Here is a 23,031-nt window from a genome sequence, read left to right as displayed (position 1 = left end):
TTACTTCCATGTATGCTCCACGTAGTGTCAGAATATCCCATCTAAAAGAGAAGTCTGATTGTATTACTCTTCTGCTAAAAACTTTTCAATAAAAGGGAGTCTTTTCAATAAAACTCTTCAATAAAAGAGAGAGTCTACAATGACTTTTCAAATAAACAATTAATATTTTTTTAGTATAAGTATGTACCATGTAACATGTTGTTTCTTGCCTTTGCTTTTAGTTCATGCTATCACATCTTCCTGGAATGCATTTGCCAGTTTTGAGATTCAGCTCATTTACTATCTCTCATAAGACACCCATCCTTCACACTCTCTCTCACCAATCCTGAATGAATGAGATGACTCTCTTATCATCACATACCATAATTGTTATTTTTTCTGCCATCTCCTATCAGTGAGATTCCTTAAGGGCAGGGGCCGTATCTTATTTGTCTCTGTATTGCCATTGTCCAGCATGGTGCCGAATATATAGGAAACAGTAAATATTTAACAAATAAATGATTCCACTGATACCAATGTTTATATTTTCTCTTTATATCCAACAGGAAGAATATTTTTACCACTACACAAAATAAAATAAAAAGAAAACCCTTCCTAAAATGGAACCCCAAATTCAAATTTGATAGGACAATATATTTTTCCCTAGAGATTAAAAAATTAAAGTAAATTTAATGGAAACAATTTTTCTTTGTTTTTTAACATTGTGAAACCAATTCTACTTCATGAATTTTCAGCAGCTTCTTTGACCTCAAAACAACATGACGCACTGGATCATAATTTTGATTTTTGATATATGCTGCCATACAACTTTAAACTCCTATATTTTCCATATTTCACAGATCTAAGGGCATGGGAAACTCATATAAATCCCCATTAATAACCTGAGAAGGAACTCACACTAACAATTCAGCAGGTACAAGTTTATTTGCCCATCGCCTACATTTTATTTCACTAAGGATAAGTTTTTACTTAGCATTTGAAAAAGACTGTGTTTGAATATCCATTAAGAAATGAGTCAGCTACAAATTTGATATTCAAGTCTATGCTCATGGAGGAGACAGGTAAACACATTCATCAATGAGTAAGCAAAGGTTAGTCATATGGAGAATCTGAATACTGGAATGAAATTTGTGCTACCAGTGTATCCTGTTTTCAAAGCACACTCTTTAGGAGTTCATTAAATTATGCTATGATTTTTAAAAGGTATAATATTATCTAGTCTTAGTCATAGTTCTAGCTGCTGAACAAATACCTGAAAATGGAAAGATCCTGGGTTTTACAGTTTGCTAAAGAAAAAATTATGGATGAGACTTGAAAGTGAGTGTATTAGTTTGCTAGGGATGCCAAAATAAAGTACCACAAATTGAGTGTTTTGAAACAATAGAAATTCATTGCCTCACTGTTCTAGAGACTAGAAGTCTGAAATCATGGTGTCAGCAGAGTTGGTTCCTTCTGAGGGCTCTGAAGGAAAATCTGTTTCTCTCCTCTCTCCTAGCTTCCGCTGACAGCCAAATATCCTTTGCGTTCCTTAGCTTGTAGATGCATCACTCCAGTCTCTGACAGCATCTTTCCATGGCATTCTTCTGTGTTTGTGTCTTCATGCCATCTTCCTTTTTTTATAAGGACAGTGGTCATATTGGATTAGAGCCCACAATAATGGCTTGATTACATCTGCAAAGAACCCATTTCCAAATAAAGTAACTTTCACAGGTACTGGGAATTAGAACTTCAACATATCTTCTGCGGGGACACAATTCAACCCATAACAATCTTCCCTCTGTGCACCCCAAAAATCCTTGTCTTTTCCAGATACAAAATACATTAACTCCATCCCAACATCCCCAAAAATCTTAACCCATTCCAGCATCAATTTTAAGTCCGAAATATCACCTAAATATAATCAACTCAAAAAGTTCCAAATCTTATCATCTTCATCGTTTAAATAAATTATGGGTGATAGTTTGAGTATGGTCTGTCCTGGGGCAAAATTCCTTTCCATCTGGAGACCAATGAAACCTACAAAAGAAATATCTGCTTCTAAGATACAATTATCGGACAGACATAAGATAGATATCCTAGTTCCAAAGAGAGAAATTGGAAGGAAAAAAAGGGGTCATTGCTCTAAAGTAAGTTCACAACACAGCAGGACAAATTCCATTAGATTTCAAGGGCTAAGACTAATTCTGTGACTTGATGCTTTGTCCTCTTAGCCCTGGGCAGCAGCCCCACCCTCTGGTAACAAGGAGGTAGCAACTCCGCCCCTTGTACCTGTGCTCTCTCTGTCCTTTGCATCCATGGCTCTGCCCTTGGAGTCATTCCTCCTTCATTTTTTAAAAATTATTTTATTGTGGTCACATTGGTTTATAACATGGTGTAAATTTCAGGTATAAATTATTATATTTCAGTTTCTGTATAGATGGCATCGTGTTCACCACCAATAGTCTAGTTTTTAATCTGTCATTATCCATATATCCCCCTTTACTCCTTTCACCCTACTCCAAGCCTCCTTCCCCTCTAGTAACCATCAATCTGTTCTCCTTATCCATGTGTTTGTTTATCTTCCACATATAAGTGAAATCATATGCTGTTTGTCTTTCTCTGTCTGGTTTATTTCGCTAAGAATAATACCCTCAAGGTCCATCCATGTTGTTGCAAATGACAAAGTTTTGTCTTTTGTATGGCTGAGTAGTATTCCATCGTGTATATATACCACATCTTCTTGATCCATTCATCCATTGATGGGCGCTTGGGTTGCTTCCACATGTTGGCTATTGTGAGTAATGCTGCAATGAACATAGAGATGCATAAATCTCTTTGAATTGTTAATTTCATGTTCTTTGGATAAATACCCAATAATGGGATAGTTGGATCATATGGTATTTCTATCTTTAATTTTTTGAGAAATCTTCATACTGCATTCTTCCTTCATTTTGTCTTACCTCTGTCCCTTTCAATTCAGGCTGGCAATGCTTTGTTGGTATATTTCTCAGAAACCTTTTTGGGCTTCTGTGAATGTCAAGGGAATCCACACCATTAGGCATGGGAGTTCTCCCAGATCCTTCCTGGATAACCACATTTGTATTCCTGGCTTTTGCTGAGATGATTGATTGGATCCATAAGGTGCATACTTAATCTATTTAGCAAACAGTTGTTCAGCCGCACTCTTGGCCTTGTTTCCAGATCATGATACCTGGGTAGCCTGAGAATTTTCCAAAATATTAAGTGCTTGTTGCTTTTCACTTCATAACTTATTCCTTAATCTTCTTCACTCTTCTATTTTAGTACAAGCAGAAATGAGAAATCAGGCTGCATTTTACACACTTTGCTTCAAAAATTTCTCCGTTAAATATCCAAGTTTATAGCTTACAAGTTCTACATTCTACCCAACAGAAGAACACAATTCAAACAAGTTTCCTGCCACTTTATAACAAGGATTGCTTTTCCTTCCGTGTTCAATAGCATATTCATCATTTCCTTCTAAGGTGTCTCCAGAAGCACCTTTAATGTTCATATTTATACCAACCTCTCTTAAAAGGCAATCTAGGCTTTTTCTATCAATACCTCAGAATTCTTCCAAACTCTACCCATTACCCAATTCCAAAGCCATTTCTCTATTTTAGCTATTTGCTACAGCAGCAAACCCACTTCCTGGTACGAAAATCTGTATTAGTTTCCTAGGGCTGCCAAAAGAAAGTACTACAAACTGAGTTGCTTCAATCAACAGAAGTATATTGTTCTACAATTCTGGAGGCCAGAAGCCTGAAATCAAGGAGCCAGCATTGTTGGTTCCTTCTGAGTGTTCTAGGGGAGAATGTCTTCCATGCCTCTGTTCTAGCTTCTGGTGACAACTTGCAGTCTTTGGTGTTCCATGAGTTATAAGCACATCACTCTAATCTCTGTCTCTGTCTTCACGTGGCATTCTGCCTGTATGTCTGTGTCTTCACATTATTTTCCCTCTTCTTGTAGGAACACCAATCATATTTGGTTAGTGCCCATCCTAATGTCTTGATTACATCTGGAAAGACTTTATTTCTAAAGAGGGTTACCTTCAGAGGTATTTGGAGTTAGGACTCCAACATATCTTTTTGAGAGACACAATTAAATTATTGGGGAGGGAGGAATTTATCAACCCTCTGAAATTATAGACAAAATTATGAGATTTACGCACATATAAGGAAATTTTCTTGGCAAAAGTTCCTGTTTCCCCTGCTTTCATCAGATTCTGAAAGGGATCCATACTCAAAAACATTAAGAGCCACAGTCTTAATGAAAGCAACATTGAAGGGATTGTCAAAAAGTGTGTCCTTAGCAAAGTTCTGGAGTGTTCTTTGAAAACTACTATGTGACTTCAGAATGAGTGTTGTATATCCAATTCATGATTCAAGAGTCTCTCTTATGTTGACTGTCTATGAAGAGCCAAGTAAGGGAAAGTGACAGCCCTACCAGATTCTTTTAACTGCAGGCTGTGGCTTAATATGCTTTGCCTTTCTCCCATTCATGAAAAGTAATTATTCCTATTTCCATATATATTCAACAGAATATGCTAACTTCCTGCCTATATAATATGGGTATTGTTGGACTTAGATGTATTGAAAAAATAAAAATCTTTAAATTTGCAGAATCTTTGCTGAATAAAATGTAAAGTTATTTTATGAACCTAGGCTAACTTGGTCACACATGTTGGGTGACAATTGTTCTAGTTCCACAGTATTTGTAAGTTCCAAGAGATTTGTTAAAATAAATGTTTTGATTTAAAAGAGCATGAAACCTTGTAGAAATATATAGCAATCAGACTTCTAGGTATATGATTCAGAATAATTAGGCAGAGATTTACGTTTTTGATTTCACACTAATTATGTCCCATGACAATTACATTTTAGGTTCTAAGGAGCTAAGTAGCAATTACTTATAGTTTGAAGTGCATATATTAAATGTAAATATCTATTCCACTAGCAACAATTTTAGCCTAATTTGAGCAACTTAACTGGCTTGGCCATAATAATGGTTAAATCAATCATTCATGTAGATAAAGTATGTGCTAATTAGGTTTGCAGAGGATACTAACTAGTGAATTTGCTAGTACATTTAAATTGGAATTTAAATTCAAGTGACCTGAATAGTTAGAGAAATGCTCTTTTAGAAACACAGAGAATTATAAGAGAGTACTACAAAAAGCTACACACCAACAAATTGGATAATTTAGAAGAAATGGGTAAATTTTTAGAATCATACAAGGTTCCAAAACTGAATCAAGAAGAAATAGAGAATTTGAATAGACCAATCACAAGGTAAGGAGATCAATAGAGTAATCAAAAACCTCCCCAAAAATAAAAGTGCAGGACCAGACAGATTCCCTGGTGAATTCTACCAAACATTCAAAGAAGACTTAATACCTATCATTCTCAAACTCTTCCAAAATATTGAAGAGGGGAAGCTTCTAACTCATTCTACAAAACCAATGTTACCCTGACACCAAAACCAGGAAAGGACATCACAAAAAAAATTACAGACCAATATCACTGATTAACATCGATGCAAAAATCCTCAACAAATACTAGCAAATCAAATACAACAATACATTGAAAAGATAATACACCATGATCAAGTGAGATTTATTCCAGGGATGCAGGGATGGTTCAATATCCCAAATCAATTAATGTGATACACCACATTAACAAAATGAAGAATGAAAATCATACAATCATCTCAAGAGGCAAGAAAGCACTTGACAAGATTCAACATCCATTTATGAGAAAACTCTCAATAAAATGGATATAGAAGGAAAGTACCTCAACATAATAAAGGCCATATATGACAAACTCACAGCTAATCTCATTATCAATGGAGAAAAACTGGAAGATATTCTTTTAAGAACAGGAACCAGACAAGGATGCCCACTTTTATCACTCTTATTTAACATGGTATTGGAAGACTCAGCCAGAGAAATCAGGCAAAAAAAAAAAAAAAAAAAGGAAAAGAAATAAAGGGGTCCAAATTGGAAAGGAAGAAGTGAAACTGTCACTATTTGTGGTTGACATGATTTTATATATAGAAAACTCTAAAGAATCCACCAAAAAACTTTTAGAAAAAATAAATGAATACAGTAAAGTTGCAGGATACAAAATCAACATACAAAAATAAGTTGCATTTCTATACACTAACAATGAAGTAGCAGAAAGAGAAATGAAGAATACAATCCCCAGGACTGGCACTGTGGCACGGTGGTTAAGTTCGTGCACTCCACTTTGGTGGCCTGGGGTTCTCAGGTTTGGATCCTGGACATGGACCTAGCACTACTTGTCAAGCCATGCTGTGGCAGCATCCCACATAAAATAGAGGAAGATTGGCACAGATGTTAGCTCAGCAACAATCTTCCTCAAGCAAAAAGAGGAAGATGCACAATAGATGTTAGCTCAGGGCCAATCTTCCTCACACAAAAACAAAAAAGAATACAATCCCAATTACAAATGCAACAACAACAAACAGAATATCTAGGAATAAACTTAACCCAAGAGGTGAAGGATCTGTACACTGAAAACTATAAAACATTGTTGAAAGAAATTAAAGAAGACAAAGAAATGGAAAGATATTCTGTGCTCTTGGATTGGAATAATTAACATACTTAAAATATCCATATTTCCTAAAGCAATCTACAGCTTCGATGCAATCCTTATCAAAGTTCCAACAACATTTTTCACAGAAATAGAACAAAGAATATGAAAATTTATATGGAACAACAAAAGACCCCAAATAGCCAAAGGAATCCTGAGGAAAAGGAATAAAGCCAGAGGTATCACACTCCCGGATTTCAAAATATACTACAAAATTATAGTAATCAAAACAGCATGGTACTGGCACAAAAACAGACACACAGATCAATGGAACAGAATTGAGAGCCCAGAAATAAACCCACACATCTAGGGACAGCTAATTTTCGACAAGAGAGCCAAGAAAATAGAATGGCGAAAGGAAAGTCTCATCAATAAATGGTGTTTGGAAAAGTGGACAGCCACATGCAAAAGAATGAAAATAGACCATTATCTTTTGCCGTACACAAAAATCAACTCAAAATGGATCAAAGACTTGAAGGCAAGACCTGAGACCATAAAGCACCTAGAGGAAAATATAGGCAGTACGCTCTGTGACATCAGTCTTAGCAGCACTTTTTCAAATACCATGCCTGACCAGGCAAGGGAAACAATAGAAAAAGTAAACAAATGGGACTACACCAAACTAAAAAACTTCTGCACAGCAAAGGAAACCATCAACAAAACAAAAAGACAGCATAACAATTGGGAAAATATGCTTGCAAACCATATATCTGACAGGGGGTTAATATCCAAAATATATAAAGAACTCACACGGCTCAAAAACAAAAAAAACTAATGACCCAATTAAAAAATGGGCAAAAGATCTGAACAGACATTTCTCCAAAGAAGATAGACAGATGGCCAACAGGCACATGAAAAGATGTTCAAAATCACTAATTATCAGGGAAATGCAAATCAAAACTACAATGAGATATCACCTCATGCCCGTCAGAATAGCTATAATTAACAAGACAAGAAATAACAAGTGTTGGAGAGGATGTGGAGAAAAGGAAACCCTCATACACTGCTGGTGGGAGTGCAAACTGGTGCAGCCACTATGGAAACCAGTATGGAGATTCCTAACAAAATTAAGAATACAAATACCATACGATTCAGCCATTCCACTGCTGAGTATTTTTCCAAAGAATGTGAAAACATGAATGTGTAGAGACATATGCACTCCTATGTTCATTGCAGCATTATTATTTAATGTTATATTAATATTAATTATAATATATTATATAATATATAATATAATGTTATAATAATATTAATAATTAAAATAATATTATTAATTAATATTATAATAGCCAAGACTTGGAAGCAATCTAGGTGCCCATTAAGGGATGAATGGATAAAGAAGATGTGGTATATATACACAATGGAACACTACTCAGCCACAACAAGGATGAAATCTGACCATTTGTGACAACACAGATGGACCTTGAAGGTATTATGCTAAGCAAAATAAGTCAGAAGGAGGAAGTCAAATATCATACATAGAAGATAAAAACAACAAACAAACACATAGAGACAGAGATTGGATTGGTGGTTACCAGAGAGGAAGGCAAAATGGGTGATTAGGCACATGCAATGGTGATGGATTGTAATTAGTCTTTGGGTGGTGAACATGATGTATTCTACACAGAAATCAAAATACAATGATGTACACTTGAAATTTATATAATGTCATAAACCAACGTTACTGCAATAAAAAAATGAAAATTGGGGACTGGCCCCATGGCCGAGTGGTTAAGTTTGCCTGCTCCGCTGCCGCAGCCCAGGGTTTTGCTGGTTCGGATTCTGGGTGCGGACATGGCACTGCTGGTCAGGCCATGCTGAGGCGGCGTCCCACATGCCACAACTAGAAGGACCCACAACTAAAATATACAACTATGTACTGGGGGGACTTGGGGACAAAAAATCAGAAAGAAAAAAAAAACGAAGATTGGCAACAGTTGTTAGCTCAGGTGCCAATCTTTAAAAAAAATGAAAATCAATAAAAAAAGATAAAAAAAGAAACGGAGAAAAATTCAGTGGATATAAGTGCATGATATGGCATATTTGGCTAGAATGAAAAGCTGACTCCTAGCTACCTACCTACTTCCTGACTCAAGTTTATTCTATCCGTCAAGATAGATTGTCTTTTCTCAAACATAGGTCTGATCACGTCAGTATACTTTCAAAGATCATCAATAGCTCCCTATTGCTCGACACATTAGGTACAAACTCCTCACTCTGCCATTTAAGGCCCCCAGATTTATTTATTTTGTGTCAGCAAGGTCCCTAGATGTTTGGAAATTAAACAATACATTTTTATTAACCCATATTTCAAGAGAAATTATTAAGAGAAATTAGAAAATATTTTGAACTGAAAGAAAATCTAAATACAACATATCAGAATTTATGCGACTTAGCTAGAGTAGTGCTTAGTGGGAAATTTATATCATTAAATGCTTATATTAGAAAGGGAGAAAAGACTGAGTTCAATAAATATCAGCTATCAGCTTCCACTTTAAGAAGCTATAAAAAGGAAAACTAAATTAAACCCAAGGCAAACATAAGGAGAGTAATAATATAAATAAGAGCAGAAATCAATGAAATTGAAATTAGAAAAACAATAAATAATATGAGTGGATCAAAATCTGGTTCTTTGAAAAGATCAGAGAAGCTGAAATATTCAAGAATTTTTTTAAAAGAGCATTATGGGGGCCGCCCGCTGGCCGAGTGGTTGAACTTCCGCCCACTCTGCTTTGGCACCCCAGGTTCACTGCTTTGGATCCTGGGCGTGGACCTGCTCAACTCACAGGTTGTGCTATGAAGGCATCCCACATACAAAGTAGAGGAAGATTGGCACGAATGTTAGCTCAGGGCTAATCTCCCTCAAGCGAGAGAGAAAAAAAGAGGAAGATGGGTGACATATGTTAGCTCAGGGCGAGTCATCATCACCAAAAACAGAGTATAATAAAGCAATGGTTTTGCACACTGTTTTAGTCAGCTTAGGGTCCTATAACAAAATACCATAAACCGGGTGGCTTATCAACAACAGAATTCATTTCTCACAGTTCTGAAGGCTAGAAGTGTGAGATCATGGTGCTAGCATGGTTGGGTTCACATGAGAACCCTCTTCCAGACTGCACACTGCCAACTCCTCAGTATCCTCACATGGCAGGGGGAGAACTAGCCAGCTCTCTGGCTTCTTTTTATAAGGGTACCAATCCCATTCATGAGGACTCCACTTTCATGACCTAGTTAGCTCCCAAACGTCCCACCTGCAAACACATATGCATTTGTGGGAAATAGTGTTATTTGAGGATTGAGTCCATTGCAGACACAGCCTAAAGTATGTGAAACTGTGCGTATAGAGAAAAGGAAATATGATAAAGGAGTTTGCAGAAAGGGTAAAAATGAAAGGACACTTATGGTAATCATCTAAATGAATAAGTATCTTATAGTAGTAGGTTGGAATTCTTTAAAAGTGGAATAGTCATCAAATTATTTAGATTTACAGAAAATGCATATAAAGGAAATAAGGTGATAATGTGGGAAACTAAGGAGCACTTTTAATTTTGCATTTTACAAATTAAGTTTTAATTTTGAAAATTCTATCTAACTATTAAATGGTGTTGGTTAAATAAATGGTATTGGCAAAGATACTGGTCCTTATTAATTCATTTGCATCTTTTTTTTGGAGAATGTGAACACATATTGTAAAAAGGGAAAAATAAAAGCATTATAAGATTGTTCCATTGCAAAGAAATAAATAACGTGTATGTATTTTATAACTGAAAATCTATAGAAACATCTTTGCATCAACCTCATTTGGTAAAACTCAGGGATTGATTAGTTTCACACAGAGGGCTATGGTCTAACAAATAAAGAGAAAATGCTCACATGAGGAAAGAGGCTGTGTGGTCTTCTAAAAGAAAAGAAAAGAACAAGGAACAAGCAATACAGTGATGAGAAAATCCTAAGGCACACAATTAATATGGAGTCCTATCAATGACCATTTAAGCTTTGTTAGGGCAGTGTGTGACTGTAGCCATTGAAACGGTGGAATTGTTGAGGGCTGAAAATGAGTATGTGAGATGTAGCTAACAACAAAGCACATAATACATACAGTAGAGAAGCACTATCAAAATTATGAATCACAGCACTTTGTACGTGATGTTTACTTTGTGAAAAATAATCATGTGTTAAGAAGCTGTGTGTTAATAATAGTCTATGAAAGAAAGTGATAAACATTCTTATGAAAATGTTGCATCAATCATAGGAAAATAAAAGTGCGTTTTCAGGCGCAACCTGGAATTAATGCAGTAATGACTGAAGAACATATTTTGAAATAACATGATTTATTTATTATGAGCTTTGACAAGAGATGTATAAACAACATTCATAATAATGAATGTGATAATTATAATTCCTTCTCCCAAAATTGCTTGTATTCAGTCCTTCATATAAATATTGGATCTAATTATATCATGGGGAACATGATTTAGATGTAAATATGATTTTTTCTTCTAAAATGTAAGTTAATACTTTTTCTGGAGAGAGGCTTTAAAAAGAAGATGGATTCTTATCTGGGCAGCATCGTCTTTGAAAGTGTGAGGGAAGTTGTATGACTACACATCGCTTACTAATTGGATTGTATTTTTTTTTCCTTCTTGTCAAACAAGCAGTAGGCACGCTATAGGTTCGGTAGAATCCATCAAGAGGTTGATCAATATCGCAAACAAACCATCTAGAGAATGTGTATTTATTTTTGGTAGTCAAAATCACATTTTAAAGTATTTATATTTTATAATTATAAAGGTAATTCATGTGTGTTTCAGAAATGTTGGAAAATTTTAAGAATGTAAATAAGAAAATAAGAAAAAATCATTTATATTTCTACTAGCAGAGAAAAGCATTGTTGGTATTTTGTTGCATATCCTCCCAATTATATGTAAGTATGTCTATATTAACATAAGTGTGTCCCACAGCCTTTCAATCCCGATTTTAATTTGAGTAAGATTGAAATTTTGGGACATTTGTCATGCCTAGATAACTTAGATTTTAAATTTGGATTATAGGATTTCTGCTTCTGGCCACAATGGAGTACCAGGAAGTAAACTCCTACCTGATATATCGAACAATCCAGATGAAATATATGAAACAACAATTTTGAACTTATTGGACAATTTACAGACCATGAAGGACAGTGATGTCTAAAAATGGAAAACAAACGAGATAAGTCCTATGTAGCACAGTTTATTTCTTGAGAAGATAATGCAGGCCACAGTGCACAGAGGCAGAGACCGGACAGTCTCCTTGAGTTGAGGAGATGAAGCTGGGAGTCTAGCAAGGCAAAGGTGGCTAAAATTTTCATGAAAGAATACTAGAGAGGAGATTGCTGCACAGACAGAGAACTCTGGCACTAATATGGGGCTAGAAATAGTTCCTGTTCCCATTAGTCAGAGTCAAAATCCTCCTAATTCATGTGGCATTAGTTAGAGTACTTGGAAGGGTTTTGCCTTCATAGTGAAACATGGGTAAAAAGTCAGAGAAGGCCCTCTGTATAATTTTATGCTGAGAAGCTGTGAGGTAAAGACACTAACAGAGGCCTATCTGCAGAAGAGAGTTCGAAGCAAGCCTAGGAAGGAAGGTAGAGACTGAGATTGGGGTCAGCAGGAAGGAAAAACCTGCTGAGAACGGAGACTAGATGTGTGGGTAGGAGGACAGTGTGTTCCTGTGTGCGTCTACGTCAGGGGTGGGGCAGTGAAGAGTTGGGGAATGAGAAATGGGATGGTAAAGCAAGCTGGGGATGCAGAGGTTGGGGGCTCACAAGTTTTTGGCAGTGCTGGAAAGCCAGGCAGCAAAATTGGGATTCAATGTGTTGGGCAGAATGGAGTCCACACAGATAGATGCCCGTGCAGGGACACGACGAAGTCCACAGCCCGAGGAGGGGTCTTCTAGCACAGAGCTCTCCCAGCAGTGCTCAGAGGGAAGGCTAGAGTTCTGTGGCTGGGTGACAGGGCCCACTACCCCCCAGGGAGAAAGGTACTGGGTAGGCAGGACTCTGGGCTTGTGGTCCTCACTTCAACCAGACTGCTCTGCCTTCCTCTTGTTCATGGGTTGGACTTCTTTTGAAGGTTTCAGTTGGAATGCAAGGTCCCACATTTAAAATTTTGACAATTGCTGTCCACCAATTAGATATAGGTGCGTTATGGAATTTCAGCCTCTACTTACCTTGGACTTCCAGCCTCTTGTTCTGAGAAATTTTAGTTACTACATGGCTGCCAGGTGCCTAAAACAGACACACTAGTTTAGAGGAAATAAGTGCCTGGGTACTGGTGGGTATAAGCTTGGACTTGGACAAAGGATGCCAAGAGTAGATTCTTAAAAGGGACCTGAGATACTCACATATATCTGTGTTGTGTTTGCATGTATGTGTGTGTATATATATATATATGCATATATACATGAGTATATGTATATAGAAACAGAAAATTTTCTTTAGATTGATGCATTTTTCTGAGTGAGTACTTTCTCCCTTTAATTTTTTCCCTTGGATATATCAAATTTTGTGTGATTTTGGCTGCCAATTGTTTTTGCAGGAGAGGAGATGACTGCCATATATTCAAACCTCAATTTTACCTAAACCTATGGCCTCAAATGACCTCTATTGATGCAGCCTAACCTAATCTCCAGCCTGAATTAAGTGCTTTGTCATTTTCTTGAGCATATTTTCAAGAAATGTTTGCTGGATAAATGAATGAATGATTGAATGAATGAATCTAAGTACCAGAAGTTCACATTTGCTGGTTCAAAATGTGGAGCCTACCACATGCCTGGGCCTTCTGCCTCTGTGGAGAAAAAACGCAGAGTGCTACAGCTGCTCATGTAACTTCAGAATTCCCATGGGAAACTCTCACTGAGAGTGTCATTCTGGACATCTCCTCCCTATGAGCAGACACCGTCTTAGATGCTCTCAACAGGATAGTACATGATGCTTTCTGCATCGGACTTCCCGCATCCCCTCGCCTCCATTCAGTTTAACAATGAAGAGCACCATCTCTACAGGTTTCCATCCGCCCTGCAAATGTCTGCACCGTGGGCCAATCTTCTATCCCAGACAGTATCTGGTGGCAGCGTAGACCAGCAGTCATAGCCACAGGGAACCTGCCCTCTACTGTGTCAACAGCTCAGAATCCGCAGAAAGCAGCCTGAGCCAGGGACACTAGCTGGAACTATTTCAAGGCACGTCCACACCCAGCCCTTTACCTGCACAGTCACTGAGGTGATTAGTCCCAGGGCATTGCCCCTCCAATTCCTCCCTCCCTGCAGCTGCACACTCCCTTCCACTGCTCATTGGTGTCCCTGGCCTGTCTCAACTGTCAGACATCAGTCCCCAACCCCACTCACTCACGTAGCCCCAGTCTCTATGGAGGGTCCACTGTACGCAGAGGGAGCATCCCACCTCCAGCAGGCATCAAGACAGCTCCCAGCCCTAGGACACTGGCAAGGTTGCACTGGACCACTAGAGTACTCAAGAGTGTTGCTCACCCAAATAATGCAGGGGAGCAGCTATGCTCTTCCTGATAGGACACAGGGGAGACTCTAAGGGAGGAGGTAGTGTCTCGCATGTCACTGGGCCTCTCTTCCAGTTCGCCTTCTACTCAGACCACACTGAGACTTCCAGCTGGTAATGATGATTCTGAGCTTTCCCAAGCCTATTCATGTAAATTGTCCAGTACCATCCACCCAGTTTCCCCATCATCTCTCCTTCTGGACTCTTCTCATCCCTAAATTGAACTCTGGACTCAGAGCCCTGACTGCCAGCCTGCCTGGGGCTCTCTGGACTTGGTTTTGCATGTGGTCTCTCTCACGGACTCTGGCAATTGCTGTTCTCCGGATGCTCTTAATGCCTTTCCCTGACTGAGGACGTCTTGTCTGGTCCACTTCCCTGGCTCCTGGTCATTCTGGCCAAATCCTTGCTCAAGTAAAGGAGAACTGTCCTGCTGACATTTTAGAATTTTAAATTGTGCCCAGAGGAATATTTTTACTCAGGCCATCGCTGCAGAAACCCAGCTTTTTATGGGTGAGGGAGTAAGTTAATTTGCTTCTTAATCTAGTGAGGAAATGGAAGACACAAATAAAACAATAGTGAGACAATATTTTTTCTCCCATAATTTTGCCCCTAATTTGAAAGATTGATAGTATAAAATGGTTCTGAGCATGTAGGTTATTAAAGTACATTAATTTATGAGAAAACAAATTGTTACAGCATTTTTGGAATAAAGTTTCAGCAATATTTATAAAAACTTAAGATATTCACACCCTTTCCACTTTAATCCAATTTTCCACATTAAAATGTCTTTTTATGAGAAAACACACACATTTGCCTAAGAATTCATGCTCAAAGATGTAGATTTAAGTTCTATTAATTATACAAAAAATAGGAAACAACTTATGCATTGATCAGGAGAAGAAGTGTTTAATTAATTATGGCATATACATACTTCAGGATTCTAGAGAGTATTTACTAAAGCGAGGTGGATCCATATGTGCTGCCGTGGGAAGATTCTGCATCCATTTTATTAAGCGGCGAAGGCAAATGTCAGAGGAATATGTGCTCATTACCCATGCATGTTGACAAAACACAATATATTTTTATAGTATATCTATAAAAAAAAGCCTGGAATCAGGTTTAACATAATACACATCAGATTACTAACTGCAGTTAACCCTGAGGAGAGGGCTGAATTTGGGGGGTACTTTGTAAAGGAAAGAATTGTGATTGATCTGTCTTTTCAGAATGTTTTGCAAATAGGTATATATACACAATTACCTTTGTAATTAAAATATTTACATAAGCCTAACAACAGAAATAAGCACTGGGCATTAATCAGTTAAAGCAACTGCTAACTTATGCAACAAACAAATCCTGAAATTTGAATGGCTTAATACAACCAAGTTGTTGTTGTTGTTGTGCACATAAATTCCAATGTGGGTTGGCAGGGATTCTCCACTCTCAGGTGACCAAGGGGCCCAGGCCGCTTCCATCTTGTAGCTCCGCTATCTCAACACAAGGTCTCCATGTTTGCTGCTGAGTGGCAGAGGCGACATGGAAATGGCATACTGGCTCCTGCCCAACTCCAAGTGGACCGCCAAGGAAGGAGAGAAAGACAAGAAGTGGATGAGCACTTGGAGTCTCTCCCATAAACTGTCACATATAGGTGCTCAATAAAAGTAACTACCATAATTTGTTATGACGACAATCTTCTTCATTTCTTGAAGGAGTTCCTGGGAAGACCAAATTTGCCTGGAAATTCACCAACATTTTCATGAGCCTGCTATGGGATAGGTGCTTTTAAATACAGGATCACATGTAGTTTTCAAAGGATCCTGTAAATATTAGCAGGGAGCTCTGCACTTCCCTTTGCAATAGCCTCTATAATCTCAGTAGGCTGAGAATTTTCTCTGTTCTTAAAGGGCATAAAGTCTTAACTTGTGAGTCTTGCTACCCTCCACATGAGCAAACATTCTCAAGCACCTGTACAGGTGCTGTTAGGCATACCACAAACCAGGAGTTTCCCGCGGGGCAGATACACAGACAAGAGGCAGTGGAAGGATGATTAATTATTTTTTTCTTATTTAATCAGAGCTAACGTGTCCACTAAGGAACAATGGTTCACCTCCTAGGAGGACTCCAGGGTTTGAGGAATTCAGCCCCTGCAGATGTTCGCTTATATAGAGATTTCCATGGTGTTTCCTCACCTTCCGCTTATGAGGGAGGCTTTAGTTTTTGACCATTTATGTAATCTCATCCATCTGTCGATGTGACCAGTGGCTTGTTTCAAATTATACATCTTATTAGAATCCTACTGCAAATATCAGTGACATTTCAAAACCCCTAACTTCAGGGTTATATCCCAAGAACCAGTAGATTATGTGCAAATCAGGCTCTATTCACTAGCTCCTTTGAAAAATAATTTGAGAGTGTGTTGAAGATGCCAGGAGGGATACCCAGGTGTCGTAAACATTCTCCAAAGTGCGCTTTTACTTCAAAGGGGCTGTTGCTACGGAGGTTCTAGAAAGGAGAATGGAACAGCCAGATGGCTTCTGCAGGGAGTAGGAATGCTCTATGTCAGGGCTGAGGCAGGTGATTTTGGGTTGTTCCACCGGGAGCAGCACACAGTGTCAGACAAAGAGGAAGTGACGAGTTAGTCAGCAGGCCAGGTTCCAGAAGACACACAGGGGAAGACCAGGGGGAGGTCTATAAAGTAGGAAAGTGCTTAGACCAGACAAAAATGCTAGCACCTGGGTAAAGTCAGCTCTCAAGGAACCCTGGAGCTCTGAGAGGACACTAGGTAAATAAAGCCCACAGATAATCCCCAAATCGTGTTTGATTCTCACTGTCACCTTCCTTCATTAGCCCTGCTTTTAGTACCTCGGCCACAGGGCCCTTCTTTTTGTTGCCTGAAAGACGTTATGGAGTACTGAGAGGTGAGATAAACTAAGAGACAGAAGGTCTGCCTTGGGCTGAGAGGAGTGGGAACAGCCTGGGCCTAGGTGAGTTCAGATCAGGGATCTAGTGCTAGTCCTGTCACTTATTATACAAGTGATCTTGGGCCAACTGCCAAGTGCTATAAGCCTTAGGTTCTTCGTCTGTGAAGTAGGTTTGATAAGCCCGATCTTGTAGGACTGCTGGAATGTAATGTAATTAAGTAAAGCAACTGGCACAGTGCCTCCTGGCATTTGTTGGATCATTAATGAATGGCAGTAATTTCTAAAACTTTATCTCTCTTTCCTCTGGGACTGTGTGTGTGTGTATGTGTGTGTGTGCATTCCATGACATCTCAGAGAATATGCAGCATTCTGGGACACAAAACATCAAGTGAGTCAAAAATGCTACTTTGTAGATAACAGTAAATTTTCCCCATTAGTGGATGTATTTTTAATTTGGATATGAGGAAGTCTTCTCCAGCTGAACGCAACTCAAAGCTCCTTGAATCTGAATCAAGGACTAACTCCTTTCCTCCCTCCCAGTGCCCTTCCGTTCAAACCACTATTTTCATTCATTTCATCCTCTTTGAAAATATGCTATTGCTTAGAGTTGTCCAAATTACACTCAAGATAACCTAATTAAAACATCCTTTCAAGGGAGTGGGCTCTGGCTCTGCCAGACTATGGAAAAAGTGCCAGCCTCTGGGCACCACTTCAAAGGATTATCACCCTATCATCAGGAAATCCTTGCAGACAATGTGTATAGAACACTTTACACACTGCATTGAGTGGCATGGGGACAAGACTGCAGGACACTTTCCACACCTGCTCCAGGTGGAGATTTCTCTCTGGTTTACCCACATCCCAAAGGAACTGCTAAAAGAAGTTTTCCATTCTAGGTTTTGCTCTCATCTGTAAGACACACCTATAGGAATAAATGAGCCAGTGAGCCAGGGCTCTCATTTATTAAGATTTAATTTCACATACATTCTTGAATTAGCCAAGCAAATCCAGGCACATAGCTTTAATTTTACAAAACAAAAGACTAAATGGGATACGGGAATCCTGGGATAATCATCTTTCATATTTTTCCCTATTTCTTGATCCCATCTATTTTACTGCTGGGCTCTTTCACATTTTTAAGGAAATTCCTATTCCAATGCCATGCTATCCTGCATCAGGCCACAAAATAAGATGGAAGGCTTCTGAATTTGTTTTACGGAATGGCAAAATTCTTATTCTTAAATCTGATAAGCAGCAATAAATATGTAACCAATGTCATTAATACACCTAGACTCTGAAACTAATAATCCTTTTACAAGGAAGAACATTTGAAAAATACCAAAAAGCAAAAAAAGATAAAATCTTCAACTCAACCCTCCACTGCTTAGAACCTTAATTGACCTCTTCAAACACAGAGTGGAGAATCTCCCTCAGAATTCACTCAAGGCAGGAGAAGCCGCTAGATGTGACACTGGAACTTTCACTGGCTATAGCAGTAGTACCATCGGTGGTGGCAACTTTCGTCTGGGCTCTCTCTTTCTCATCTCTCAAAGCTTCCTCATACCAGGATTGGAAGGAAGTGGGGTCAGCCCCACTGACCTTGGCGAAAAACTCCAGGACTTTCCTCTTGCTGGTTTCAGCATGGGCCCTTGGACCCCACAGGAATTTGTAGCATGGAGTATTGCTGTTGGGCATCTGCCAGTACTCCAGGTACTTTTCCTGCACTAAATCTTTGGTGATGAGCTTCCTGGGCTCCCCATAGATGAAATCCTTCCTCCCAGCATACACCTCAATCATATTCAGCACCTCCCAGATCCTCTTCTCAGGGCCACGGTTGCCTTCGATGAAGATCACACCCAGGATAAGTATCAGGAGGCCTGTCTTGGGCATGCCCTGGTCATCAGTCAGCATCCCATCATAGGTGAGGTCTAGTGTTTTGATGAGCACATAGGAGTGGCTGGTAGGATCCACTTCCTTCACTTCAATGCCAAAGACAACCTCCATGCACTCACAGACTTTCCTGAAGATTGCAGGGAAGTGGCCCTGGTGCTCTCTGATGATACTCTTCAGCATCTCTGCCTTTGTGACGGGCTCCTTTGTTATATACTTAACACTCAGGAACTGCACCGCTTCAGCCACCTTCTTGTTTAGCTCATCACTGAGCAAGTACTTAGGATCTGTTGGAGACTGAGAAGTGCTCGGACCCTCTTCTCAGCTGCTGGAGCCCTCATTTGATTTGCTCAATGGAGTGGCTTTGATGGCAGTGGGGGAGGAGCAGGTTTTCTGAGAACTCTGGGGAAGACTTGTTGTTCCAGCAGCAGGCACCACCTCTGGGGTGCCCTGGATCAAAGGAGAGACAGAGGAGGAGGCGACCTCCTTCCCCTCAGCTACAGGAACCTCTGCACCCATCAGGCCCTGAACCTCTCTTTGGGCCTGAAGGTCTAGTTCAAGCTTGCAGCACTGATTCTTCTGACCGTGAGGTATGATGACTTGTGTTGGGGGCAGCAGGCAGGAGTGTGGGCAGAAGGTGGGTGATGGGTGCCAATTGGCCTGAGGGAGAGAGGAAGAGTGTGAGAAACTCAACCTTGTCAGTTCTGACAAAGGCCATCTTAACAGGTCTTCCCTTAGATAGTGCTCAAGGGGTCTCCTGTCTTCCTGATTCATCTGTCCCCTAAGAACCTGTTGGAAGACCTGAGAAATTTCCTCAGGGTGTAGCCAGCTGGCACGGCCTGCAGATTCCAGGTCAAACAGTAGGGTGTGTGAGGTTGGCCACTGTGCTGTCCCTTCTGTTCTGGTGTGGGTAGGGGCCCTTGGTAGATATTCAGGGTCCTTACCTTGACTGACTCCTGGCACTGCCTGGCCTCCTCTGCTCCGCTCACCCAAGGACATATGCCTCAGACCAAGGCCCTCCCTCCCAGGGTTACTTGAGCCCCTGTAAGAGAAGTTGAGGGGGCACCTCAGGCTGCAGACTGCAATTACAACCCTGGCTCTCCCAGTGCTAAGAGGAGGGGGAGGGCCAGACTTTGTTATGTCCCCACTGTCCTGGGGTGGGTGGTCCCCTCACTGCTCACTCAGGTCCTCATCTTTCTCTTGACAGGACCTGGACTCCACCCCTCTGCTGGCTTGAGACAAAAGTCTCAGAACAAGAGCTCACAATCCTGAGACATCTGGCCACACCTCTCTAGGGCCTCCCTAGGGTGAAAGCAAGGGCTGGATGATCTCTGTGGGGATCCCTCTCTCCTAAAATAGGGGATCATCATCAATCTTCATCTTGGGATTCTTCCTTCTATTTGACTTGAGGTCACCCTCCTTAAACCAAGGCCTCACTTTCCTGATACAGCAGAGGAGGAAGTGAGGGGGTGCTGCATTCAACCACCAAGCCCTGGGTCCTATCACGGCTGACAGCAGGGCAGGGAGGGGCTGGGCCCCATCTGTTCTTGAGTAGGGGGTCCACCCCATCCTTAGATTTATCCCTCTGCTGAACTGAGTCCAGCGCCTTGAGACCACCAGGTGGGAGTGAGGGTGTCCTACATCTGGACACCATGCACCAGGGCCTCCCAGGGTAGAAGCAGGGCAGAGAATGGGTCTTATCTCTCCAAGGGCTGGGGGGGCCCTCAATCCTTATCCAGGGTCCTCACTTTAACTTCTGGCAGCGCCTGGGGCTGCTCCCTGGGCTGACCAATGTGACTCCCTCTGCTGATGTGAAGTTGCCCTATCAAAACAAGGCCTGCACCTCCCTGAGACCAATGAGACAAAAGTGAGGAGATGCCACATCCAGCCACCCCTGCCTCAGATTCCCCAGGCCAGCAGGGCCTGGACCTAGTATGTTTTGGGGTGGTGTGTACACTTAGTCATTCCCTCAGGGTATTCACCTCAGTGCCCAGCACGGGCTGGGACTTCTCCCTCTGGTGACGGGAGTCTGGCTTCCTCAGACAAAGATCCTCACCTCCCTGGGACTCCTCATGCCAACTGGAAATGAGATGAGACTCAGACTGACCTGCCTAGGGACTCCCAAGGCTGATAACAGGGGTTGGGCAGGTTTCTGTGGGAACTTCTTTGTACGGAGTGCGAGTCACCCTCAGCCCTTCAGAAGCTATTCATATTTACTCCTACAGGGTCTGCATTCTTTCCCTTCTTCTGTCCTGAGGATGCATCCCTCATGCCAGGGCAGTGTCTCCCAGAGATGCCAGATGAGGAAGTGAGAGAAGCACAGGGGACGGGAGGAGGATGCCTCTGCCTAACAGCCCCAATTGGGGTCTCCCAGGGCTGAGAGAAGGAGCAGGACAGGTCTGGAGACCCCTCGATCTGACTCCTGGTGGGGCTGGGGCTTCTCCCTCCGCAAGCTGAAGTTCCACCCCTCAGACCCAGGCTGTCATCTCACTAAGACTGCCAAGAAGGGAGTGAGGCTGGGCCTCAGCCTACAGGCCTGCCCAGGGTCTACCAAGGATGAGGCAGAGGCTGCACAACTCCCTCTGTGTTCTGGCTTGACAGTTACCGTCAGTCCTCCTCAGGGAATTCATATCTATTCCCTATAGGGTCTGAAACCCCTTCTTTTTGCTAACTTGAGGATGCTTCCCTCAGGCAAAGTCCCCCATCTCCCCTAGACACCAGGCAAGGAAGTGAGGAGGATGGAGGGGACATCAGTGCCTGACAGCCCTGCCTGGGGCCTCTCAGAGGTTTCTGTGGTGCCCTCTTTATCCTTTCAGCCCTACCTAAAGGTCCTCACCTTTATGCCTGGTAGGGCCTGGGACTCCTCCCTCTGATCACCAGAGGTTGGACCCTTCAGACCAAGGCCCTCACCACCCTAAGACCCCGGATTTGGAAATGGGGGGTAAAAGGGGGAAGTTCACTGCTTTATCTCCAGAGTCCTCAGGGCTGACCGAAGGGATCAGGGTGAATTTCTGTGGAGATTTCTCTGGGTTCTGTGGAAGGGCATAGCCCTAGTCCTTCCCAAATGATTCATTTTTACTCCCGACAGGGCCTGCAGGGTCTCCCTTCAGCAGACCTGAAAACGCAGCCCTCAAGCCAAGGGTCCCAAGTCCCGGAAACCGCCCACACACAAGTACAGATGACTGGCGGAAGTGCCTCTGCCTAACTGCCCCGCCCTGGGCCTCCCAAGGCTGACAGCAGGGATGGGGGTCTGTGGCCCTCTTCTGTCTGGTGAGCTCCCCTCAGCCCTCCATAAGGGTCCTCACCTAACAGCCTGGCAGAGCCTGGGACTCCTATCTCTGAGGACCCGAGGCCGCGCCGCCCCTCAGAAAAAGCCCTCAGTTCTCTCAGACTCCCAAGATGGAGGAGCAGATACAATACATCCGGCTTGCCAGGGGCCTCCCAGGAATGACTGCGGGGGCAGGGTCGGCGGAGAAGGGGCTGGGGCATACTCTGTGGTGAGAGCGCTCCTCAGTCCTTTGACTCCTCACCTTAATCCCCGGCAGGTTCTGGGACGCCTCCAATTGATGAAGCCTCCGGTCCCTCAGAATCCCAATGTGGAAGTTCGGGATACATCACACCCAGGAACCCTGCCTGGGACCTCCCTCAGGAATGACTGCAGGGGCTGAGCGTGACTGAAGGCCCTTCTACCTGTGGTGAGAGGTCCCCTCACTCCTCCCTCTGGATCCTCACCTTGAAGCTGGGCAGGGCCTGAGACTCCTCTCTCTGCTGACCCAAGTCCAGCCCCCTCAGGGAAGATCTCGCTTCCCTCGGATTCCTGAGGTGGAAGTCAGGATATAACATGTCGGAGTATCCTGCCTGGCATTTTCCCAGGGCTGACAGCACGGGCAGAGTGGGTTGCATTCCACTTTACTTGGGATGAGAAAACCCCTCAGTCCTCACCTTGACTTCTGGCACTGCCTGGGCTCCCCCCTCTGTCAACCTGAGGCTTCACCCATCAGATCAAAGCCCTTACCTTACCAAGACTACCAAGATAGGAGTGAGACCAGGCCTCAGCCTG

The 23,031-nt window shown here is 41.7% G+C and overlaps 1 protein-coding gene across 1 annotated transcript; it reads right to left on the bottom strand.

The window, feature by feature from the left end:
* Positions 1 to 18,518: 18,518 nt before the first annotated feature.
* On the bottom strand, positions 18,519 to 19,970 carry LOC103562041 (putative MAGE domain-containing protein MAGEA13P). The gene is given in 1 exon segment (XM_008536946.2): positions 18,519 to 19,970. A coding segment is annotated over 1 exon segment (1,452 nt).
* Positions 19,971 to 23,031: the final 3,061 nt, after the last annotated feature.

The sequence above is a fragment of the Equus przewalskii genome, chromosome X (assembly GCF_037783145.1).
Source record: "Equus przewalskii isolate Varuska chromosome X, EquPr2, whole genome shotgun sequence".
NCBI classification, from domain to species: Eukaryota; Metazoa; Chordata; class Mammalia; order Perissodactyla; family Equidae; genus Equus; species Equus przewalskii.
Note: the sequence above shows the minus strand (reverse complement) of the source record. Positions and strands in the feature narration are given on the sequence as shown.